General features: G+C 46.4%; 3 protein-coding genes across 5 annotated transcripts; all 3 read right to left on the bottom strand.

Annotated features, from left to right (window-relative positions):
- Nucleotides 1-457: 457 nt before the first annotated feature.
- Nucleotides 458-2,629, bottom strand: LOC117846935 (uncharacterized). 2 transcript variants are annotated; one of them, XM_034728060.2, is made up of 6 exons: nt 2,257-2,629; nt 1,470-1,545; nt 1,315-1,377; nt 1,014-1,058; nt 867-929; nt 458-791 (listed from the first exon to the last, which is right to left on the bottom strand). In XM_034728060.2, exons 1-6 carry the CDS (start codon nt 2,502-2,504, stop codon nt 699-701), a joined length of 588 nt encoding a protein of 195 aa, XP_034583951.1. In that variant the 5' UTR covers nt 2,505-2,629; the 3' UTR covers nt 458-698. The 2 variants fall into 2 exon arrangements, with proteins under 2 accessions (XP_034583951.1, XP_034583950.1); XM_034728059.2 differs by having other exon boundaries at nt 1,470-1,548; nt 2,257-2,628.
- Nucleotides 2,630-3,924: 1,295 nt separating this feature from the next.
- Nucleotides 3,925-6,915, bottom strand: LOC117847200 (uncharacterized). 2 transcript variants are annotated; one of them, XM_034728363.2, is made up of 9 exons: nt 6,296-6,915; nt 6,132-6,174; nt 5,949-6,029; nt 5,763-5,828; nt 5,569-5,640; nt 5,382-5,453; nt 5,163-5,270; nt 4,994-5,065; nt 3,925-4,907 (listed from the first exon to the last, which is right to left on the bottom strand). In XM_034728363.2, exons 1-9 carry the CDS (start codon nt 6,592-6,594, stop codon nt 4,341-4,343), a joined length of 1,380 nt encoding a protein of 459 aa, XP_034584254.1. In that variant the 5' UTR covers nt 6,595-6,915; the 3' UTR covers nt 3,925-4,340. The 2 variants fall into 2 exon arrangements, with proteins under 2 accessions (XP_034584254.1, XP_034584253.1); XM_034728362.2 differs by having other exon boundaries at nt 5,949-6,035; nt 6,296-6,914.
- Nucleotides 6,916-12,566: 5,651 nt separating this feature from the next.
- On the bottom strand, nt 12,567-17,042 carry LOC117849457 (F-box/LRR-repeat protein 3). Its single transcript, XM_034731016.2, has 7 exons — nt 16,042-17,042; nt 14,895-15,020; nt 14,546-14,650; nt 13,945-14,344; nt 13,711-13,840; nt 13,326-13,620; nt 12,567-13,243 (listed from the first exon to the last, which is right to left on the bottom strand). The coding sequence occupies exons 1-7, from the start codon at nt 16,708-16,710 to the stop codon at nt 12,971-12,973; spliced, it is 1,998 nt and encodes a 665-aa protein (XP_034586907.1). The 5' UTR covers nt 16,711-17,042; the 3' UTR covers nt 12,567-12,970.
- Between the last annotated feature and the right edge of the window lie 7,938 nt (nt 17,043-24,980).

A 24,980-nucleotide genomic window follows, 5' to 3' on the forward strand; every position in this document is an offset into this window, starting at 1 on the left:
ACGAGTTGTTGGATCAATTTGCACCCACTTTACAAGTTATTATATGGTGAGTACAATTTACTCTTTTTATAAATATTTTTAATCTGACTTTAAATAGTTTGCCTAAGACAAATCTAAATCTAAATGGACTTTGAGCATGGTTGTGTTTGGTTGCCTGCATTGGGTCTTATACGGGTTTATGCAATGCAGGCTCCCTGTGATTGGCCCCCGTAAACTCTACCTCCACCTAGTGCAAAGTTATCATATTACCGTACGCAGCCAACCAAAGTCAAACACCAGCACACTGCTTAATCGCTTGTGCTTAGGCCAAGCAACCAAACACACCCTACGTGGGCTGCAACTAGGGTCAAAACAAATTCAGGAATCGACATGAGTTTGTTTTGGCACCTAAGCCTCATTGTCAGCATTAGTAAGCTGCCACAAAAATGTAAACAGTTTGACCCAATAAGAACAGACATTGAAACAAAAGTAAATTCTAAGTGATAGCACGGAATTCAGGTAACATTAACACCCCAACCTCAAAACAGTTACAGTAGACCATCATTCAGTCGCTAGTTAAGCACCAACAAAACCTTGGTGGCCAAGTGACGAAACAAACCAAACACGAAGCCCTCAAGAGTATCACCTAAAGCACAAGTGAGGAGACATCCGGAAGGGCATTCTGCACTTCCTTCCGCATCACCAGAACCAACAAACTGCTAATCATAACTGGCATTCAGGAACTTCAACAGTTCATTGCGCTTGCTCTCTGCTGCCTTATCTTCCTTAGTCTTCTCAAGCTTCATCATTATCTACAAATGAAGTAGGTCAAATGCAAGGATTCTTTTTTAAGAGAAACTGCACCTTCATCTAATTCTTTTCCTCACCTTTTTACCAGAGATTGCACTCCTTTGTGTCCCTTCTTCCTTTTCTTTGTCACGTCCAAGAAACTGATCGATGAAATAGAAGGTGTCTAAAAGTGAGAAACACACCAAGTATGAGAATACCAAACCAATCATCTTATAGATTTATACCTTGGAAAGCTGGACAGGACCATCACCACCCTCGCTCTCTTTCTTCTGTATAGAGCTCCCGCGTTGAAGAGAACAGAACCAACCAACCGATAACCAACCAGCAAGCCAATCCACCATATTGTCACCCATTCACGAACCCCAGCTCCAATGCCAAAGAGCCAACCCAGAAACAGGCACAAAGAAATATAAGGACCTCTTGTATTGAAGTATAAATGGTAAAATATACTTTTATCACCAACCATGTTATGTTATGTTAAGTCATCGTAAAAGGAAACAGTGTCTGAATAAATAGGAAATTTACCTCTTTGTGTTTACTCTTGTCTCGTCTATGGTGTCTATCTTTACTTCGCTCCCTCTCCCTAGACTGTCACATGAAGAAATACAAAGAGAGCCCAAAGACATATTAGATGCCTGCATATGAAAACCTCAATCAAGCACAAATCACAGGACCAGTACCTTTCTTGACCTGCTGCTCTTCTTATGCTTCCGAGATCTGCCAGACGCCTCGCGGTCACTTTCATAGGAGCTTGTGCTGCTACAATGAGAATGAGATAGTTCAATATGACAATACCAGGGAGAACCTCACAGAAATACAAGTTTTTGCTTGCCAAAGATAATTTTTTCTTCGGTGGAGTCTGAAACACCAAAACAGCTTCTCCCTCCGTACCACTTACAATTTGGAAGCTCATTCAGGAAGCTCAGGCAAAACGTAATATTGATTGGTCACTTATTAATAGATTTGTTCAACAAATTATCCTAGTCGCTCCTAATAAGTGTCCCTAAATCGACTTCATCCATCTAACCATAAAACCGTCATTGGAAACACAGACTGCCACAGCTGCATTATGTAAACTATTTCAAATGTACTACTGCACAGTGCACACACTAAGAATTAGAGATAGGGGGATTTCAAGAGTGCTGACGAACACACCAAAATCCCAGGTTCTTGCCCAACATATCATTCACACCTTACCCTAACACATCTAGTACAATCCCATCCAAAACAACGTGGCCTCCAATTCCAAATCCCACATTCCATCAATCCAAACATGCGCATAAAAAAACGAGTCAGTACACGAACGACCTACATAATCCAACACCAATACGAATCACCAGCTGCTTCCTCTCGTTCCAATCTCCGGATCAAGAACCCTGCCTTCCAGATCCGATCACGAGACCAACCCTTTGTCCTAACCCTAGGTTTTGAAACCCCGAGAGGGGGGAAAGGGGGGGATCGGATCACCTGTAGCCGTCGTCGTCGGACGGGGACCGCCGCCGGTCCCGCTCGCGGCGGCGCCGCTTGTGGCGGGACCTCCGGTCCTTGCGCGCCTTCAGCGCGGACGAGGACGAGGACGCGCCCTCCTTCCGGCGGCTGCTGCGGTGGCGGTGGCGCCGGCGGCGGTCGCTCCCCGAGGTGGAGGAGGATGAGTCCGAGGAGGAGCCCGTGCTGTCGGTGTAGGACGAGGAGGAGGCGGCCGGGGACCGCGCCATGGCTCCCAACGGCGGCGGCGGCGCTCGTGGGGATTGACGCGACGAGGCGAGACAGGAAGCGGCTCGATCTGCCTCGGTTCGGACTTCGGAGGAGTCAGCGGACGCCTCCACGACCACGAGCGCTTCGTGCAGGCTTGCAGCTGCTGGGCCAGGCCGGGTTCTCCCGCGAAAGAAAAAGGAAGGAGAACGAAGATGTCTGGGCCGGTTTGTAGAAAAATTATTTGTTCGTCGAAAAAAAAAGATGTCTGGGCCGGGGCCGGGTTCCCCCGTGAAAGAAGATGGAGACTGAAGATGTCTGGCTGAAATGTCGACCTGGATCCTCACAATGGTTTCACATCAGTGTAACATAGAAATTCACAAAACTTTATTTAATCCGTACAGATTCAGCTTCTTTGAAAATTCGAAAATGTCCGCATGTGTTCGGATCTACCACTCGATTTGGAGCGTTCGTGATTTTTTCTAATTTTTTTATATGATATATATATGTCTTTCGACAGCGGATCCCTAAGATTTCCTCAAGCTAGGAGAATGTTAAACAAACTGGGTCATAGACAAATGAAGCCACGAAGGAGCTATTACAAATCGATTTTTGGTTGATCGCGATCCATCTGGCCATTGGCATCATATGTTCCGGCTTGAACTTTGGGGCAAGTCTGTGAGACCCACCAGCAATTACTAACGCTAGGTGTGGCATCACCTGCATACAACAAAAATTGAAATATGAAAAAGATCATAGTTTTTAAATCAATAGCTAAATTAAATTCTGATTGTACTATTTTATTTCTCATGATACAATCTTTAAAACATGGCCAAACTTGAGTATATTTGGGTGATATTTTTAAAATATTTTCTCTCAAACGTTTTCCTTATGAAATTATTCTAGGTTCAAGAGACCAATGTTCCAACTTCACAGTAAAATGTTCTAACTTTCAGAGAAAAATATTTGAGATCACAAGAATAATGCTCCTCCTTCATGATAAAAAAATATTAAATATTTTGAGATAATAAAATAAAAGGTATTTTCAATGGATCTAATTTGCTTGCATTAATGCTAAGCAACACAAATGTTTGAAATAAATAAAAAAGGATATCTACCATTTAGAAGAAAAATAATTTTGAAGTTCCTATTTCCTAAGCGAAAGAACGTTTCCACCTCCCCAACCTGCCATACCTTGACAGTTGACACTAGCATGCAAAGAGGAAGGATGAGAAGATCAGGAGAACGCACGGGCTTGATGCTGGCTTTGGCAGAGTTGTGCGACAAGCCAACTCCTGACAGTCTGACCGATGCATAACATTTCCCAATCTAGATGGAATAGACCAAAACGTTTTCTGTTTACCTAGTGTACTAATACTCCAGAATACCTAGTGGAAATAACGTTTTCTGGGCAGCATTATTAGCAGTAAGGACAGAGGGTAATAAAGCAAAGACAGACGACATCGAGAAGCCTTATGATAAATATTTTCAGCACTAACATACGCTACAAAATTATTGATAAAAACAAGCACTTCGGGAGAACCCTAGTGTTCTCTGATCTCTCTCTTTCTTTTTCTTTTTCTTCTTTTTTTTTTGCGAAAAGTTCTCTCTGATCTCCTTGGTTGTGCCTTTTGGTAGATGGTGCCACACCTGTAACTATTTCAGTATAGAGACATCGTGCTGGACAATGGCCATTTGAATTCTTTCATTGCTCGCTCGTTTTTCCATCTTGCACATTCCAGCTGAGACGTTGCCGTTCATATGCGAGCGCATGAGGCTATGAAACCCCAGTGGAACTTTGCAACCTCGGCATTTTGTGTTGATCACTGGTAGAACTTCATTATGCCCTTGGAAATTTACTACAGATCCATCTGGAGCTTTGTTGCTCGGGTAGGGGCGTATAAGCGCACGATGATTGTTATTCCAATAGTCATCGCGAATATAAGAGCAAGAATGGCCAGACCAGGGCTCCTGCGATCCATGGTTGCGATAGCTCCTCCCTGCACTCCTCCCTTGCTGATCATGTCGTGCTCCCTTAGCTCACCATTGGTATAATCTTGCTCTATCTTCATCCCTGTCTCGTTCAGTCCTGGAAACTCGGGCCCTTTCTTCTCTGCTGGCTTAACCAGAGATGCCACTGCAGGTGAGCTGACAAGTTCAATAAGTCCTGCAAGTGCTTTCTTTTCGTCCTGTTCGAGCTCGCTTTCGTCTGTGATTGTTCTTTCACCTTGTTTCACTTCCTCTGTATCTGTAACCATATCATCTAAGAGTTGTTCTTGATGCATCATCAGCTGTGCTGTCGGTGTGTTCTCCATTGATTCGGCCTCTTGAATACCATCACTTTCATCATTATTTTTACTGAAGATGATCCCTGGTCCGCTGATACTGAGTTTGCTTTCATCAGAGGCCTTCACATCTTTATTATCCTAAAAATCACAGTTCAGAGGAAATAAGGATCATGATCAGACATGCACGTTCCAAAATTTTGATCAAAGAAAGAAGAAACCCATACTTTTTGGGCTATCTCTTTCCCGATGTTGTTCCTGCTTGAGTCCTCATCAACCTTCTCTACATTTCCAGGGACCTGAAGCCACAATTTAGATGGATATGCAAAAATAGGCTACTAGAGAATGACCGTGCATACAGGCACTAGAGCAGAAAGGATTCAGAATTGCACTTACCAAACAAACAGTGATCACCTCTGGCATGATCTCAACAGGGTTCCTGCTCGAATCATGATCAATTCTTTCAACATGATCAATTTTCTCAACATGTTCATTCGTCTGACACTAAAATTCAGGTGAGCGAAAATTGATTAAAAAAGACATCTATAACAATCACTGCATGTATAGAAAAAGGGCTTCAGTGTTCACAATAGTGCATAGCAAACAAACACTAACCATATCATGTGTAGTGATATCGACATGGTTCCTGCTTGAATTCTGGTCAATTTTTTGAACATGTTCTTTGTCCTGAAACTCAAATTCAGAAGAAATGAACAGAAGGCACCTATGAGGCTATGACAATCACTGCAACATAGCACAAAGGTTTCAGTTCTCACAATTGTGCATAGCAACAAATACTAACCTTATCATCCAAGTTGACCTCGATAGGATTCCTGCCTGAATTCTGATCAGTTCTCTCTTCACGTTTGCTGTCCTGAAACCCAATTTTTTGCACCAATCTGAGCCATCTAAATAATTATGGTGCATGCAAAATACAGTCATGATGTATATTGATGTTATGCAAGTTAATCCAAACGTTTGCAGAGAGAAACAAACCAATTGATCCGCAACGATCTCATTATCCTTGTGAATCTGGTGGCTTTCCTCTGTCGCCTTGCCATCCTGAAACCATTGTTCAGAGAATTTTGCAGAAATATAAGGTCATTACAATGCAACGCGCATGCATTCCCCGATGAACAAAGTTTTCAACAACAATTTTGCATAGAGATTAGAAGGACTAACCAATATACCGGATCCAATCTCGGTGTTGCCAGCGCTCAAGTTCTCATTGGACTGATCAAGACTCGATACCAATGCGCTACCCTGAACCTTCGAATTTGAACCAATTTTGCATGTAAGATTTCACCTGAAAAGGAAAGAACCCAGGAACAACTGTTCCCATCAATGAACGCAATGACTCCTCACCTTCCCATCCTCGACAACTCCGCCATCCAAAACCGCGCCTTTCCTGCAAAAAATCCACCCAACTTTTTCAGCCCCAACGCCCACGAAACAACACGGATCATCTTATTCATCAATCTTGTAATCCGCAAAAGGTCACAAATTCAAGGCGGAGATGGGGCACGTACGCTGGCTGCCGGTCGCGCTGGCGCTCGGCGCCCTTCTTGCCGCGGCGTGAGCGGCGCCACGCGAGGACGGCGGCCCCGACGACGGCCGCGCCGCCGATGAGCAGCAGCGCCCCGACGCCGTGCGGCGCCCGCGCGGACACGCGGAACTTCATGCCTCCACCAGCGCCGCCGCCCTTCCTATCAGCGGCGGAGGCGGCTCCGGCTCCCTTCACCTCCTCCTCCTTGTGCAGCCGCTCCCGCGGTTCTCGGGCGGCGCCAAGAACGCCGCCTCCGCCCGCCGAGCCGCCGCCACCTTCCATGACAAGGGCGTGCGGCGGCGAATTAAAAGAGCACGCGGCTTCGGTGGCGATCCTTCCCCTCCTCCTCCTAATTACGCTGCTGGTGGGGGTTGGTGTGCCGGCCGGTCGGGCTTCTAGTACGTGTGTTCTTTGCGCGCGTTCTAGAGAGGGAGTCAGGGAGGGGAGGAGGTGTCGAGGTTTTAGGGTGGGTGGGAGAAGGGCCGGTCGGGCCGCATGGCCACTGGTCGATGGATCGCAGCAGAGTCGCCGCGCAGACCCACAACTCTCGGATCATCAACGAACTGGAAAGTCCTGTTGGACTGGCGAAAAACAAAAGGAAAAAAAATGCCTGCGTGTTCTCCTCCTCTTTAAAATAACGGAACGTGTCTTGGATCGTGTAATTATAGATGTACATGCAGCCCGCAGCCCGACAGCCCGGCACGAAATCTAATTTTTTGGCCCGTCTCAAGCCCGGTCTGGCCCGTAACTTTTCGGGCTCGGGCTAGCCCGGCCCAATGGCTCGTGCTGGTGTGGGCTGGTGCCTCGGCCCGATGGATGGCCCGGCCCAGCACAATTTTAGCATCCCGGCCCAAATGGCCCGTTAACCTCCTCTCTACCGGCCCAACAACAGCAAAAATGCTATCTGCGTTTAACTCCCACCTCGTCACCCCATCCTCTCCTATCTACTGCCCTGCCCACCACATCTCCAACCTCCCGTCAACCTCCAGACTCCAGTCCTCCACCCATCTCTCGGATCTTCCCCATCGGCGGCGCAGGGGCCGGTGAGCGGCGGTGTGAGGGGATGGCGGCGTAGGGGCCGGTGAGCGGCGGCGCGAGTGGATGGCGGCGTGGGGGGCTAGGGAGCAGCGACGTGGGGGGACGGCAGCGACGGCAGCGTGAGGCGACCGCGGCGGCAGCGCGGGGGCCGGGGAGCGGCGGCGGCGGCTCGGGAGGACGGTAGCGGCGGCGGCGGCGCGAGGGGACAGCAACGTGGGAGGCTGGGGAGCAGCGGCGCGGGGGGACGGCAGCAACGACGCGGGAGGCCGGCGGCGGCACGGGTGGACGGCAGCGGCGGCCCGCCGTGCCTTGCATGGCCCAAAGCCAGTCGGGCTCGTCGAGTCGGCCCGGCATGGAAAAGACCTTACGGGCCCGTGCTTGGGCCGCTAGTGAGGCCCGGGGACCGGCACGGCACGGCACGACATGACGGAGTCGTTGTGACGGGCTAGGCTCGGCACGAAAATTAATGGATCATGTCGGGCCCGTGCCGCGGCCCGAATGTACATCTATACGCGTAATCTTTGCGTGTCTCCGCCGTTCATGTTTTGTGGGAACCATGCTAGGAAACGCTACATGTACGCACGCATAACATGTGATATTTTGCCCGCTATCGTATGACGCTCTGAATTCGTTCACAAACCACATTGTAGGAATATGATTTTTTGGCAAAGATCGAAGCAAAAGCATGTTATTAATTGTCCGACTTAAATCATCTAATGAAAATATTTCCACGTATCCCTACAATTTTTCCATCACCACATTGCTTTTTAGCCTCTACTCCCTCCGTCCCAAATTACTAGTCGTTCTGATTTTCTATATACACATCTTTCGATATGCACCGAAAGATGTGCATCTAGAAAAATCAAAACGAGTGCATATCGAAATGTGTATCTAGAAAAATCAAAACGAGTAGTAATTTGGGACGGATGGAGTATATACTTAAATAAGTTTGTGCTAAGTTAAAATACTCTAAGGGCCTGTTTGGCAATAAGGTGTTAAAGTTTAACACCCATCACATCGAATGTTTGGACGCTAATTAGGAGTATTAAACATAGACTAATTATAAAACTAATTGCACAGATGGAGTCTAATTCGTGAGACAAATCTATTAAGCCTAATTAGTCCATGATTTGACAACGTGGTGCTACAGTAACCATTTGCTAATGATGGATTAATTAGGCTTAATAGATTCGTCTCACGAATTAGCACAGGGTTCTACAATTAGTTTTATAATTAGCTCATGTTTAGTTCTCCTAATTAGCATCCAAACATCCGATGTGACACTGTTAAAGTTTAACACCTTGTATCCAAACACCCCCTAAGTTTGAACAAATTCATATAGAAGAATATTAACATCTAGTCATCTACCACACAAAAAAAAACTAGTATTTCCTATTTCGTAATGGACCTAATTAAACTCATATTTAATACTGTAAGTATTATTATTCTTCTCTGTAATTTTGATAAATTCATAATAGAGTTTGACCAAAGGCACTTAGAATCTCTATATTTCACGACAATGCAAAGTGAGTGCACAATAATAAAATGATCAAAGCCAATTAATATAACTAAGGTCTCCATTCATAAATATATATAAATGGTGTGCTAGAATTTTCTTTAAATTAATATATCAAAATCCTTACAATTTGTTTCCTGAACGATCAGTAGGCAATCTGCTTTTGTCTCGTTCTAACAGAGAAGAAATAAAAAATCAATACTCCCTAGAACTTTTGGATGAAACCTTTTCCACACACGTGCCAGACCGCTGTTATGACAAAAAAATTATTTAGCTAAGACATCATGAGTCATGACACACCGGTGCAAATTGGAATCTGGGATGCTAACATAGAGACAAGATCTAGGCCCCACGACGGTGACTATACAGTGCATCGATACTTTTAAAACTTTGATTGTGAATAATCTTTATAATATTTAGTTTTAAAATGATAGAATTGCTGTACAGGTGCTCTCATAGTCTATTAGATATGGGAACATGTATAGTTCTTGTTATACGGGAAGAAAATACCGGTTAAAGTTAAAACCCCGAACACCACGCAAAGGCCAACGGTGTCAATTGTTTATGTATGTATAAATAGTTCATCTGAAAAACTATACTTATGTATGTTTCAAAAAAAGAAAATTAAAAAATACCGTGAATCATGATTTTCAAGCCACGTGACTGTTTTTCTCCACTTTGACATTCAAAACCAAATCATTGCAGACGTTAAATATCTTTTTACTCGTACTTGTGGACAATTAATGTGCCGGGTTCTTGCTGCTACTGCCATCTTCTTCGTGAAAGCTTTTTAAGTCCACTCGTTTTTGGATCTGCCCGAAACTTCTTTGGACAGCGGTGAAAAGGTTTCTGTCCGGGCCTGAAACTCGTGCGACCACGTAAGTCAAGGCCCACAAGGCAGCTGCCGTCCAGTCGTGGACACGCTTTGGTTTGGTAGTGAGTATAATCATCATCCAATGATCCAACCAACGACAAATACTAGTCGTAGGCCTGCAGGTACAAGTGAGTAGTAAACGCATCCAAGTTTGACACGCATATACGGATTGCCACTCGTGTTAGAGACTATATCGGCGCTCTAATAGATTTATACTCTCTCCGTATCAAATTTCAAATTGTGCGTTGTTTTGATTTTTAAGATACATAGTTTGAGCCGTGTATCCAAATAAAATCTCTACTTAATATATTAATATTAAAGTGTGGTTGTTTCTTCCAAACTATCGGGTAGTTTTGCAAAAAAATCCTTCAACTTTTATTAATCAACCCGCTATCCTTGGAGTTATGATGATTTGCAAAAAAGTCCATTTCTTCCTCGGCTACGTGCGTTTCAAAATTGGACAAGAACGACGAGGTTGTGCTGAGAAGCTCGAGGCGATGCTGCAGGCGATGGCTGCTAGGGCAGGCAGATCCGGCAAAGAGGAGGCTAGGGTGACACGAGGAGGCTATGGTGACACGGGGAGGCCATCAGGCCAAGCGGTGCTGTAGGCGACGGTGCTCAGGGCAGACGGATCCGGGGAAGAGAAGGCCAAGGCGACGCGGGGAGGTCAGGTGGCGCTGCGGGCAAGGAGCTCGAGTTCCGCCAGCCACACGAGGTCCTCTGGTAGGGTGAACTCCTCCAATCGGCTAAGCTCCAATGTCAGGACGAATTCCTTCTGCGTGGCGAGCTCCCTCTGTACCTCGGTGGCCGCGCTTGCATCAACACGAACTAGAAAGGATAGCGACGCGGGCTAGATAAAATAAGGCATGGGTGAAAGTTTTTTTTACTGCACAGACGGAAGGAGTTGAGGAGTGATGCAACATGTATAAAAATATAGGCATGACGCTATTAAAAGGAAAAAGAATAGCACGGAGTTTCAGTGGATTAACTGTGTTAAAAATTCATCTTTGGACCAAAAGAATTAGAATGGACTAATCTCCCAATCAAATACAAAGTCAGTCAGTGCAAGAAAGTAGTGGCTCTGTTATTCAATACCGATATGATAATATCTCTCCAACGACAAGGGATCGACTCATGCTAACGGTGACTTGAGGATACAACAAGGTCATTTAGAGCTTAAAAAAATAATTGTCAGCAGGTCATGTATTTTAAGTTTTATGCCATGAAATTCAAAAGCAAAACAAGGCATACTGCCACACTATGCCTATGTGGGTCGGCCATTAGAATTAGAAGTAGACTTTGCAATCGACACATGCAGAGGAGAGTTGATATGGGTCACCCGCGCATTGCATGCTATTTGGGTTGAACAACAGGACTACGGCTTTTAGAGTATGATGCTACACTTAGCATGCGTTTGGTTTTGGGATGATGTGGGTTGGGTTGGAGCTGACCCACTTTTGTGGGTTGGAGCTAACCCATCTCGTGTTTGAATGAGAGGGATGGAGAGGGATGGGTTGGACCCAGTCTTTTGTTTGATTGAAGAGGTTGAGAGGGTTGGGATGGATGTCCTTCTAACACCGTTAATTGTGGGCCCCACCTGTCATCCTCTTTTTTCCCTCTCTTCCATCTTCTTCCTCCTCTCCTCCTTTAAGCACTCCTTCTAGCGCCGCCCCCGCTTCTCCCTGGCCGCCAGCGCGCTGGCTCCCACCGGTGGCTCCTCCTCAGCCACCTCTGCGCTGGCCCCCACCGTCAGCTCCCACCCCCACGCTGGCCCCCGCCGCCGCCTCCCAGCCGCTCGGTCTTTGCTGGCGCATCCGCCCGAGCTTGGCCACACCGGCGCGCGGAGGAGCTCGCGGACGTCGGAGAGGCCACAGCCATGGGGTGCAGCGGAGGAGACAGAGGGGCCGCGGCCATGAGGCATCGCGGAGGCAGAGGAGCTGCGCTGCCGGGCCGGCGGGAGGGGGCGGGCAGGCGGCGGCGGGAGGGCGCCGGGCGGGCGGAGGGCAGGCGGCGGATGGCAGGCCGGAGGAGGGCGGCGGTGGGGTCGGGCAGGCGGAGGCGGCGTTGGGCGAGCGCGAGAAGAAGATGACGGAGCGACGACACCGTTCAACTGGGTCGGGATGATTCCTTCATTTTGGAAGGACCGGATGAACCCGGATATTGGGAGAATATTCCCTCTCTGGGTCCGACCCAACCCACACCTTGTCCAACCAAACATGGGTCGAAGTGGGTCGGACCCATCCCAACCCACTTCGACCCTCAATCCAAACACACGGTTAGATAAGCTCGTCGGGCCGGTGACATGTCACACAAAATTCTCATCAATTTAGACCAAAAACTAAAATTAGAGATAAGATTGCATTCTATGATAGATCCTAAATAGTATATAACATTTACCCGTAGCAACGCACGGGCATATTTGCTAGTATATATCTAAACGCATAATAAAATTTATGCATTTAGAAAAACCAAAACGAAAAACCAAAACAACTTAGAATTTGGGATGAATGGAGTATTTGTGATTGAAGGTAATGGTTTATGAGGTTCCTTTTTGCTAAGGTTTCTTTTGTTGATCTGAATGGTTGTCCTATGTTCACCGAATGGCACTGGCTACTTTGTGCACGGCCGGCTGGACCTAACTCATGCCAAATCCAAGAACCAATCAGGATAACCAATCTATAGTGCTGCGGTTGAGGGTTAGGTTGCTTATCATGCACTCACCACTATGAAGAGTCCCTTTCAACTTGATGGGCGTTCTAGAGCAGGACAAAGTGTCATCTTTAAGGTTCTCAGAACCATGTAAACAACCTGTGAAAATCGGGGAAATCACAGCAAGAAACAAAGGATCCATTAAAAAAAGGGCTATGCAACAATTCTTTGAACTCCATCTACATGCAACTCACGACGGTTCCATGTGAAGTGTAGACCTTCAACCTTCATCCATACATCAGAGCAAGAAGCCACATGGTAATTTACATGCAGAAGTACAAAGTCTCCATGACGCACGACCATCACACTGCATCATATACATCTCACCTCTAATAACATGAAAATTGAACATTATATATACATATCAACTGAGATGGGAGCTTACGCCCACAACGATTATTGCAGGCTACCTTCAGTCACATGGCTCACAACATAAGCCGATGAGAAGCTTGGAAGATCGTGAATTTGCGATCCATGCGGATGTTGCACTGCACAGGCGATGAGATGAACGAGGGTGCAGTCTAACAGTCCTTGTAGACGAGAGGCTTGTTGACCCATCTTATGCGACAACCGTATGCCTGCAGCATCTGGAGGAGCTCAGGGGACAGCACGGTCTTCAGCCCAGTGAGCATCTTCAGCTTCTTCAGCCTTGTGCAGGCTGCTCGCAGCGCCATCTCGAACCCTTCTATGGAGACCCACGAGAGGTGCACCATCTTGATGTCCTGGAGGCACCGCAGGGAGCTCAGCAGGTGGCACAGGCCCAAGCCGGTGACTTGGCAGTACGATATGGTAAGCTGCAGAATGAGGACAGGCTTATAAGGTTCCTGCTTCTTAAGAATTTGAAAGGACGGAATTTAAACTCTGCAGATTATTTACCTGTCTAAGGTTAAACGCATTACGAGCAAGGGCCCCCAGACAAGCGTCATCAACGGAATAGCAACGTTTCAAGTCCAGTTCTATCAGGCTCTTGCATCCGATTGCAATTGAGGAGATCCCTACGCCTGTGATGCGGACCAAGCACCTCAGCTCAAGGTTTGTCAGCTCCTCCATAGAGCCTATGTGGCCCAAACCACTATCAGTAATCTTGTTGCAGTAGCACAAGTTTAGCAACTTAATCTTCTTGCAGCCATTTGCTAATGCTGCCAACCCATCATCGGTAATCGAATTGCACCTGAAGGAAGGAATATTACAGACATGTTATTTTCATGCATGAAGACAGAAAGAATCATGATAAAAGATTAAATGAGAAGAGTTAGAATACCGGTAGAGATCAAGCTCCACGAGTTTTCCACAGTTTGAACTAATAAAAGCAATGCCTTTGTCGGAAATACTTGAGCATAGGCCTAATTTCAATATTTGCAGTTCAGAGCATTTACCCAAGTGCTGCAATGCTGCAGAAACAAGTAGAAATTAATAGATATATGGTTGTGCTCAATTTAAAATTAACAGATTTGGATAAAAAATGGACAAAGACACAATAGTAGAGACCACAAACCTGCATCATTCACTCCACAGTCAGTGAGGTCTATCTCCTTAAGATTGGAGCAACAAGTTGCAATCCGCTCTAATCCCTTCTCATTTATCAAAGAGCAGGATTCTAACAGCAAGCGTTCAAGCATCTTACAGTTGTCAGCTATTGAATCAAGAGCATTGTTGGTGATGAAATTGCAGCATGTAAGATCAATTGCCCTTAGATCACTACATCGAGCTACAAGAGATGAAATTCCTTCATCTGTAACACCACTGCATTTGCTTAGTCCAATCTCAAAAAGTTTGTTACAACCTTCACCAATGGCTTGAAGGAGAGAGTCCGAGACTTCAAGACCATCAAGTTTCAACACAGTCAAGGTTTCCTTCAGTGTTGCCAACTTGGACAGAAAATGCTGTCCTATCTCCTACAAGTTTCAAAAATGGCAACAAATTACAGTCAGACATGTGCCCCTTTTGATTATTTGTTCACTCTTCATGAGGGTCGAATCCCTCATAATATTTTAGTTAAATTACAATTTTGTTAGCATAACCATAGAACACTTCACATTGTGCAGAAAAAAGAACTAATGAGTGCAGAGCAAGTAATGTTGGGAAGACCAACTCACATGCAAACAATCTGCAGCATGTAACTTCTGGAGAAATTTGCGACCATCTATGAGTGAAGCTAATCCCTGGTAAGTCACGTGATCACATCTTGACACATCAACACTCTGAAATAAAAAGAAGCTTCTTAGAAGGGATCAATGTTCAAAAAGATCAAAAGTCAGCATTAAATTAGTTGCCAGTGATGCTGGCATGCTGCACACACTATAAGTATCCAACTTCTAGTTTTCAGATTAGTAGAAGTCCAACTGTCAGGAAACTGATAACTACTATCCAAATTTTACATAATCAAATTGACACAATAATATGCATTGAAGTCTATAAAAGTTTAGCATCTCAAAGTGTGATTACCTGCAGTGAGTCGCTCCCCTTGCTCAGCAATTCCAGGCCTTCATCATCTATACATGAGCAACCAACCATTGCCAACTCCTCAAGCTTCTCAAGTGTGGATATTGACCTAAGGGATCCATTACCCACCTGCAATAGAAGAGAAGTACAACAGAATGATGCCATTACTCCAATGTGAAATTAAATATTCTTTCAAAAAAATGTGAAAGTAAATAATGTATCACCCAGGCAAAAATTGCTTCGACACCCAGCCCCTACATGGAATGGGCTAGGCTCACACATAGCACCTTGCTTACACTTTTGTAATCCCTTGTAGTAAAAGGGTTAGGTTGGAGGAGAATTGCAAGGATCATAAAGCTTCACATGCTAGTGCAGTTCAAACTTTAAACTTCCAACCAGGGACTATGCCAGTATCACAAGGTGACACAGGAAGGTTTCGAAAATTACAAATAACAAATATCCCTACTATCTACCTGTTACTACATAGTTACCGGTATAACAAGTAGTTAGGCCACATAATCACCTGATTACACATTCAGAACTTCAACAGGCGAGAGATATAAGCACCGACTATTAGATGGCAGGACAGATCAAGTACTTGTTACTGATTTTTAAAACATTTGCATAGAACAAGTCCAAACAAGCCAGGTGTTACATATAACCACTGTAAACTCGAAACTGTCACTACTTCCTACAGATAGGGAAAAAAAGCAAAAAAGATGCAAAATGTTCCTACACAAGCCGCAATCGTTCCAAACAGTCTCCAACAATATGATCCATACTGTTTTGAATAGCACCTTTTCACCCATATGAATTAGCTTCTAACAAGAACCGTCCAATAAGTTCAATTTCATAAGATCCATGACAATTTTCAGGTTAAAAATCAAGATTTAGAATGGTTGGACACTGCCACTGCATTTGTTGCCATGTGCCTCTTAATGAGACATCTCTAGACTACCAAAACTACTTTTTGACTAAGGGATATTTCTGGTGTTGTTGCTGCATAGGAAATTAGGAATTTCTCTCTTTTATCTAAACAGCATTTCATTCTGAGCCCCAAACCATATCTAGCCACGAGTAATCATCTTTCAATTTTCCGCTAACCAAGCAACGAAAAGTTTCAGTATACAACTCATATAGTAGTAGCAACCTGGAGGTAGGAGATGTCAAGGCTGCGGAGCTCAGGGCATTTCTTGGCGAGCAGATCAATTCCGATGTCGGAGATCTCACGGCACCACTTGACGCTGAGCTTCTCCAGCCTGGGGCACCCGACAGCCACCTTGGCGAGCCCCATGTCTGTGACGGCGAGGCACTTGTCCAGCCTGAGCTCCTTGAGCCCAGTCGCTGCCGCCACCGCGGCGGCCTCCCGGTCCCCTGCCCCGACGCAGTGCGACAGGTCGACCGCCTCCAGCCTGGGGCAGGCGGCGACGAGCGCCTCGAGCCCGCGCCACCCGACCCCGCTGGCCCGCGCGAGGCACACGCGTCGGAGGCCCGCGAGCCCCCCGCCGGCTCCGGCGACGGCCGCGGCGAGGGAGGCGTCGTCGAGCGAGGCGCAGGCGGAGAGGTCGAGCCGCTCGAGCGCCGGGAACGCGCGGAGCAGGCGCGGGAGCGGCTCCCATCGGAGCACCCGCAGCGCGCGGCGGTGGGCCGCCTCGGCGCGCTCGAAGGCGCGGCTGACGAGGCGGCACGCTTTGCGGTCCCGCGGCTCGCGGAGGCGGTCGAGCACCTGGCCCAGTAGGTCCATCGACAGCACCCCGATCCCGACGCCCCCGGCCCCAGCGGCGGCGGCGCAGTAGAGCCTCTGCCCCTCCCGGCTCATCCCGCCGGCCGAGCCCGCGGCGATCCGCCCGCCGCTACTACTACTCCCAGCACCAGCAGCGCCGCCGAGGGAGCCCGAGGAGGAAGCAGAAGCGCCACCAGGACCCCGCGGCGGTGGGGGCGGGCGGTTTAGGTGGGGATGAAGAGGAAGGAGAGGACGGCGGCGAGGGGTGGGTGGTCGTCGGGGAGCGGGAGGCGCGGTTGGGCTGGCCGGCGCGGTCGGGGAAGGGCGCGGCGCCGCAGCATGGTAGGAGCAGGATCCCGCGAGCGCGGATGGCGGCGGCGCGATCCCGATCGATCCGGCAGCCCAGCGGCGGAGGTGGGTGGTGGTGGATAAGCCGCGGCGCGGGCGGGCGGGCGGGAACTGGGGCGAGGTGGGCACGGGCGGTGGGGGGGCCGGGGGGGTGGGGTGGGAGGCGTGGAGCAGCGGGAGAGGGCGGAGGAGGGAGAGAGAGAGAGAGAGAGAGAGATGTGGATAGGTGATGCCGGTCGGAATACCGCCTGCCTCAGGTGAGGGGCGGGTCGGAGGTGGCACCTGATCGCGCCGGGAGCGTGGGCGACGAGGAAGATGACCGAATTGCCCCCGGGCCCACACCTTCAGTTTCCTAATCTCATTGGATATTCCACCGAACAATCGGACAGTCTGTAAAAAACATGCAGAGCGAAAGATGCAGACCCCTGTGGCTTTTCTGTGTCTGCGAGGTTGCTTTTGGTACAGGGCAGCACTGCAGCCATATAGTGCAAGACGGATGACGAGCAGATAGACCATCAGGACTGGAACCAATGGTTCGTTAGGAGGGAGGGTCTCTTTTTAATTGACCGCCTGGTATTTGACCGAATGCCCCGTGCATCCTCCGAGCTGGTGATCACGTGTTACTTTTTTTTTTGTTTTGAAAGCAGCTCCTAATCACAGTGATATGCAAAACAGTGTTAGGATTTTTATTTGCTAATAAGGTGCCCTTGTGTGCTTTGCACTGCATAGCTAACTGGAGTTTTATACTGTTAACGGTGGATCGAGGAATTGGAGTGGTTTAAAACTTTCCAGGGGTTTTTTCATTAGGTTGTACGCATGTGCACACATTAACGCACTCCTTTTCTTTTCAGGTCGCAATCGTTGTCTTCAATTGGAGATGTGGAGATAGACGTGTTAGGATTTTGCTTGGGCCCGTTCGATCTGTAGGTCCACCACTCAATACGAATCATGTTTAAGACCAAGGTAAGGTTCTTCGAAGGTCGTGTGCTTGCAGGGTCCTACATACGTTATCGTATTAGGAAATAAGAAATACATATTAAGAAATAGCAACGATGTTATATATTTCATATAAAAGACCCCCTCATGTGATGTTTTCATAAGAGATATTCCCTCCGTTCCAAATTATAGGTCGTTTTGGCTTTTATAGATATATAGATATTATTATGCATCTAGACATAGGGTATATCTAAGTGCATGAATCTAATAAAGTCAAAACGACCTATAATTTGGGACGGAGGGAGTAGTAAAAAACAACGGACAGGTGGATGCTAGAAACAAAACGAGAGAAGATGCGGGGAAAATTAAGAAAGAAGCTGCACCGAGTAACTCCAAACTCCACCAGAAAAAAGCAGAGTCCAGCCTTCTTGAGGGCCATTTGGGGGAGGTTGTTCAGTTTTCGTGCCGTTGCAATTCGGGCAGCGAAACCAACCTCCCCCGGTGCCGTACGTTGTGCTGCAGGCTGTGGCTCAAAACTGTTCTTTGTGTCAATCCCAAGTTAGCTGATTGGTATAATATTAGGACATAGATTCTGGGTGTTTTCTATTCACAGCTAGGGGATCTGTAAATTAATGTCCGGGTAAGAGAAGCACAGGCCTGCATAATTAATCCATCTATCCTTTAACTAACATTTTGCTTTGTTGTTCTAGTCCTTGATCATGTTATCAACACAAGCAAAAGTGAAGGAATCTCCACGCAAGCACAGACTAGGCAAAGGGCGGGTCATGGGTCAATTATTCTAAACTTTGATTGTATATTATTTTACATGCGTTGAATTTGGATATTTCAAATTACATGATTAGATTTATCTCGAAATACAGTGTTATAAAACTGTACTTTTACCATGTTTTAGAAATATTTTTTTAATAAAATTAATAGTTAAGGTTGTGTTTTGAAAGCCATATTGATTAATGCAGAAATACGACACTTATCTAAGCCGGAAAGACTACTATTTTAGAAAAATTCAATATTAAATATGCTCATAGTACATACCCATCACACCATATATTATTGAATACAGGTCAAGTTTGTTGCCCTTTAAATTCTGAAAAAATGGTCACGCATGTCAAACAACGAATAACACGAACTATGTGCCCATTTTTTGTGGTAGAGTGGAATGAGGATGAAAATCATCACCACTTTGCATGCGACAGCATCCTGTTTACGTAATCAAAATAATAAAACACATTAGAAATTAGCAATGCAAAAAAGAAGACAAATCTGTTGTTTTAATAAGTAAGAAATCAAACGTGCGTGACAACAAGATAGTACACACGATATTTACTTAAAATTAATAATAAATTTAGTAACGACAAGCAGAAGTCACCTACATTGTGTGGTGTTTTGTACTGCCAACTAGTGATCATTTGCCGTGCTCTCCTCACTTCCGATGGCTAATACACAAGAACAAGGGATTTATATATATCCCTACGTCCAGTTTCAGTAGGAGTCGTTGTTCCTTGATTTCGAGTACACTGGAGCTTACAACGGGGTGCTTGCAAGCAAGTGATCAAGTTGAGTGTGTGTGTGAATGCATGAGTTGTGGAATCGAGAGAGGAAAAAGAAGGCCCAGTTCCCAGGCTAGGGACCGGGTGATAGTTTTGAAGAAAGGAGGGATCTCCCGACTGGTCGGGAGCCGTGCGATGGTCGGGGAAGCTGGCCTAGTTTGATGACGTGGGACCCTATTGTTAGGATCTTGTCTTGTTTTCCTTTGCCGGTTGTGGGCTGGTCGGGAGCCGTGCGATGGTCGGGGAAGCTGGCCTAGTTTGATGACGTGGGACCCTATTGTTAGGACCTTCTTGTCTTGTTCTCCTTCGCCGGTTGTGGGCCTGCACGGCATGCAAGGCGGATTCTATGCAGCATGGGTTGCCTACGCGCGATCTGGCCTGCTCCGTGGCGTGCTTCCGTCCCATCTACCAACCCCGTGGCAAGGGACGGGACGGGTACTGTTGCTGACGTCCGTACCTGGAGTAAGCAAGCAAGCATTGAGTCAACAGCCGGGATGAGGCGTGCCGATCACCTCGGCTTTTCCCGACCTGTTGGGCGCCCTCACGGCCACTCAACGCCGTGGGGTCTAGTCCTGGGCCCCACCTTGTCCATCGAGCCCGTACTAGACCTGTCGTGGCCGCTTTACCCTGATCCCGATGGGTCATCACGGTGAGGATGGTCATAATGACGTCTAGGCGCGTGAATGCGTACGGGCCATGAGGCCTCTGCCTTCAGGTCGTCCGGAGGCGGTCTGAAGGGTGTGGCCTCACCCTTGGACCTCCTTGTTAGAGGTCGGCTCCTCTGCCTTGTCACGTCCCTGTGCGCAGGCAGTCGTGGTGTGGTTAGGGGCGCCAGGGCTCGCATTTAATACGCCGGGGCATGGCGCCAGCCTTTCCTTCAGTCGGAGGGTAGGTGGAGTGCCCCCCGGGCTCCGTGCAGGTCCCACCTACCAAGTCTGGTGGCTCGGTGGGACGTGGTCTATCGCGACCGACCTTAGGAGGTCGGGAGATGGGCCGTGGCGACATGTGGGCCGCTTTGGGGGTGCACCGAACATTTGGGCCTTAGGCTTCTTTAGACATTGGAGTCATTAGCTCCTCTCGCGGGGTATCCCTCGTACAGGAACCTATCATATTGTTGTTTTAGTCAGAAATAATCAAAGACGACATGGTGAGATAAATGAAAAAACACGCAAACCGTTGTTGGTGGCTCGGTGTTAGTATAACAATCTACACTGTTTTTATCTTTTGCTCAATCTTCACCTGATCCACTCCAAGTTAACAATCCCCGCTAAAAGCAGAGTTCATCTGTTTTAGGGGGCATCTGGAGAAGGTTTTTGGGACAGGCCAGCAAGAGTGCAAGCAGAAGCGTGCAGGCATCATCTGCAGACCAAACCTACTACCTGCTACCTTCCTCACGTCTGTACGCTGTGCAGGCTGTGCCTCAAAAACTCGTAAAATAATCTATCTATAGAAAAAAGTACAACTACGACAACCGACTAATTAATCCATCAATTCATTAAATAACAATTTCATCTTCTTATTGTCATCTGTGATCATTAGCAACACGAGCAAAAGGTGAGGAATCTTCACAGCACATGGTGCCCCCAAAAAGTATTCATATTAATATTTTGGAAGATAAGTTTTAGATTTGAACAGCTGTATATAAATAAATATAGTAAACAGGATTATGTTACTCACCATTCAAACGGACAATCTATAAACTAGAACGGTAAAGGGATTATTAATATTACATGACATCAGACGATGGCATTCATATGCATATAATTACATCTCCAATGGGGCTAAGTTTCTCCCACTTTTTTCTGAAACAATGCGGAAGACAAAAGGGTAGATTTGTTAGAATGTTCCAAGTGTATATAACTATTGTCATATAAGATAATGATTTGCTATTGATTTCTATCCAAGTTTTTTTTTCCACACAAGCTATTATAAGTTTGATGGATCTCTTCTCCTTTCCTTCCTACTCCCTCCGTTTCAAATCGCAGGTCATTTTGACTTTTTTGATACATGATTTTGCTATCCATCTAGATATATATCATGTCTAGGTGCATAGCAAAATCTATGTATTAAAAAATTCAAAACGATCTATAATTTTGGGACGGAGGTAGTACTGTATAAATTTAAATAATTATTTTTTAAGTAAATTAAGAGAAAATCCTGTTCTTCCAAAATAAAATGAGGAAGAAAAAATTCGACAGATATGAACACGCAATATGGCATGTAAGTTTGTAACCAATCTTATCAATTGTGCATATGTTTGAAACGACTTCTATATATATTCGAAGTGTATATATGTAACGTTTGATGCGAAGAAATAAAAGAGAGGACATGATCTAAAGTTGCGGAAACTTTTTCTTTAGTTTGTTTTTGCAAGGATTAATTACACTTGCAGAAAAGTCCATCGGTGGCTCCTCTGTAGGTTAAAGGCCTCCACCGAAAGCAGAGTTTTTAGGAATTCCTGTGGACGCACTTTCGTTAAGGTTTTCCGCGGCTGCATTCGGGCAGGCGAGAGCCGAGAAGGACAGGTCGGTGGGCGCAGCCGGGCGGGAGGCAGGCGGCATCTGGGAAGCGGTGGAACGGAAGGGGAAGGCAGCCAGACCAAACCTCCCCCGCTGCCGTACGGCGTGGACGTTCAACGCTAGCTGTTGGCTATTGCTGAACCCGTCGTCACTCCTCCACTCGTCTGCTGGTTGGTGTGGTATAATCCAGCTCCGGCAGGTCGTTTCCTTCCCAGTGTTGTGTTGTTGTTTAGTGGTATCTCTCTCTCTCTCTCTCTCTCTCTCTCTCTCTCTCTCTCTCTCTCTCTAGATGTGTGTGTGTGTGTGCGTGTGTTTGGTTCTCTACTGTTATGTTGCCTGTGTGAGAATTGAGATTGTATTCTGATATTCTCTGGGAGGCCTGAATTAACTCTGAAGCTTCTTGGTGGTGGCTGATCTGCAACTTGAAACAACTGCAATTGTTCCAGCAACTTTTTCTGCATCAGTGATCAGTCGTCCTACCATAAGAGGCCGTTCGATGTCTTATCACAAGGTTCGGTTGTAACAAACTACGGCCTCTGAGGCTCTGAAGGAGCATAATTATTCTCTTCTCCATTTGTTTCCCTTATCAACTTATCATAGCACGACAGCAGAAAGAAACAAAGGAATCTCCACGCAAGCACCCATTAGTAGGACACAGAGATAGGGCACTAATTTTCTCTAGATGCTTACAGATTCCAATGATTAACTAAAGAACATAGCCTCCCAACACTAAACACCCACATCATATCACAGAAAAGCCTTCACCGGCTATCCGAGCTCTGAAAGGCCGCACAGCATATCTGATAGCCACGAGACAATCAGACGAGTTCCCATCGCCATGGGATGCCACACGCATAAACACGTACAGCACGAGCATATCGCCGGCCTCGGATCAGCTCAGCCCAGGAGCCACATGCATGGGCATTGAATTGCGATTGATACGTGAACTGGCTGGAGAATCTACTCGCGCGCAGTGACACATGAGACGCCTGCAGCCGCACAGGCCGGAGTTGAGCTTTCGGGAACGGAAAAGGCGTTGTCCCGAAGCGGTCTTGATGCATGGATGACGAATTTTGCATGAAAAAGATGTGTTCTTTTACCTAAAGGAACTAAAAGAAATGAAATGTTCTGCACTTGGTGCCTAACAGGAAAAGTATACATTTATTTTTTATTCTTAATGGAATGATACCTAAGTTCTCCTGCATGTTTTTTTTAAAAAAAAGAAAATTGGGAACTTGAGGAAGGAGGAGGAATTATTGCCAAACACTGGGCCCTCCTGGGTCCTGGCCCCTCGTTGCTTTTGCTCAGCCCATTGGCCGCTTCTGACAGGAACTTGCTCTTCTTTCTAGACGTCTCTCTCTTCCTCTGAAAAGGAAAAAAAAAGTTTTGGCAGGCCTGACCTCCCGTAGTTCATTTTGACGCACTTTGGCCGTGCCGACGCTTTGGCAGGGCTAGCGTGCGGCAGAATCCAAAGGCTGGTGGCGTGCCTTTTATATGCCTTGAGAAACATGTGCTGCTCCGTTTGTCCTACCTCCAAGAGCATGTTTGTGTGGCAGATCCAACATTTTTTGGGATTTAGTTCAATTTGCCAACAGGCTCTTGTGCTAATTATTTTCTCCATAGCATGTTCGAAGCAAAGGCCATGACTTGAGTGGGTATTTTTGGAGCCATCTTTATGCTAGCGTGGCATTGATGTTACTAGGAACATACTGACAAATGGTGTATGTACTTGGTGAGAAATCAGTGCATCTTTCGCTGAGAAATCGGATGGAGGAACATTCGAGGTTGGAGTAAATATTACTACCGTCAAACATTGAGCAAAAAATAGAGGGAAAGTTTTGGCGGTTTCCTGATTCCATAGTGCAAAAAATAGTGCCGGTGCAACCGGTGGGCTTCTTGAAAGGTAAGGTAGTGTTTGGTTACTTGAATGAAGTGGAACATGTATGGGATGGTTCATCTGGATAGGATGATTCTGGACGATATAATACAAGTTGGATGTTTGGTTGTGTGAATAAGATGGTACATGATTTTGTTTGGTTGCTTGAATAGGATGATACAGGATGGTACAAGATCATGTTTGGTTACCTGAATGAATCAGGGTATGGTAACTTCCCTACTATAGGTGGTAACTTTACCTCTAATATAATGAGAAAGCAAATAAAGCGTGTTAGATAAATAAATTGACATAAAAGAACGCATCCAGATATAAACCCAACACTGAACAACGAGTACAGAGACAAGCCCAACACTGAGATAATACCAGACCATAGTTCAAACATATCAAACCATCAACCACCGTAGTAGTTCATCAACCACTGTAGTTTTAGTTCTACGGTTAGCAAAATATTAGAACCAACACCAACATGCTACAAAATACCCCAACACAGTTCATGACTAGGTACAACACACAATCACTAATTATAAACCACCATAGATTACAGTTCTAGTGGTTAGCAAAATATTTAGATTGCTACTTATAGATCAGCATCGGAAAGGTGCTCCTTGATGTACCTTGCAACCCATATCATTTTGCTTGATAGGGGCAACTTGTAAAAGGCCTTTGCTTGTGGTGGATGGTCACACAAATAAGCATAGTAGTGATCAAGATGGGCTGCATCAAATCCAAGGATACTCATCATGGCATCATAAAGTCCCTCAGGAATGTCACCATCTGAAGTAATGGCCTTGGTGACATTTGTTATGGCTGCTGCTAAGTTCCCGAGGCTCTGGCTAATCATAGTCACCATGGTAATATTAGGATCTTCAACAGTGACCTTGGCCTTCTTTGGTGGTGGCGGTTTAGTACCTGAGGACTCCCCGCCAGTATTGTTGACAGACATTGTCACCTCATCGGGCATTGCCCCTACTTGATCATTTGTAGGTGAAGCATCTTCAGTGTCTTTTGGTGCATTCTCTGTTTCAGTAACCTCTGTAGCGAGAGGGTCATTTGCTCCCTTGGCATATGCACCAGTTGCCAAACTATTGCCAAAGATAG

The sequence above is a fragment of the Setaria viridis genome, chromosome 3 (assembly GCF_005286985.2).
Source record: "Setaria viridis chromosome 3, Setaria_viridis_v4.0, whole genome shotgun sequence".
NCBI lineage: Eukaryota > Viridiplantae > Streptophyta > Magnoliopsida > Poales > Poaceae > Setaria > Setaria viridis.

Coding starts and splice junctions, on each gene's coding strand:
- LOC117846935 (XM_034728059.2), bottom strand. CDS start 2,504: ATGGCGCGGTCCCCGGCCGCCTCCTCCTCGTCCTACACCGACAGCACG. Junction 1,549..2,256: donor TCCGACGACGACGGCTACAG/GTGATCCGATCC, acceptor TTCTCATTGTAG/CAGCACAAGCTCCTATGAAA. Junction 930..1,013: donor GTCCTGTCCAGCTTTCCAAG/GTATAAATCTAT, acceptor TTCATCGATCAG/TTTCTTGGACGTGACAAAGA.
- LOC117847200 (XM_034728362.2), bottom strand. CDS start 6,594: ATGGAAGGTGGCGGCGGCTCGGCGGGCGGAGGCGGCGTTCTTGGCGCC. Junction 5,829..5,948: donor AGATTGGATCCGGTATATTG/GTTAGTCCTTCT, acceptor CAATGGTTTCAG/GATGGCAAGGCGACAGAGGA. Junction 5,271..5,381: donor ATATCACTACACATGATATG/GTTAGTGTTTGT, acceptor CCTGAATTTTAG/TGTCAGACGAATGAACATGT.
- LOC117849457 (XM_034731016.2), bottom strand. CDS start 16,710: ATGAGCCGGGAGGGGCAGAGGCTCTACTGCGCCGCCGCCGCTGGGGCC. Junction 14,345..14,545: donor ATGCTGCAGATTGTTTGCAT/GTGAGTTGGTCT, acceptor TGAAACTTGTAG/GAGATAGGACAGCATTTTCT. Junction 13,621..13,710: donor GTGGAGCTTGATCTCTACCG/GTATTCTAACTC, acceptor TCCTTCCTTCAG/GTGCAATTCGATTACCGATG.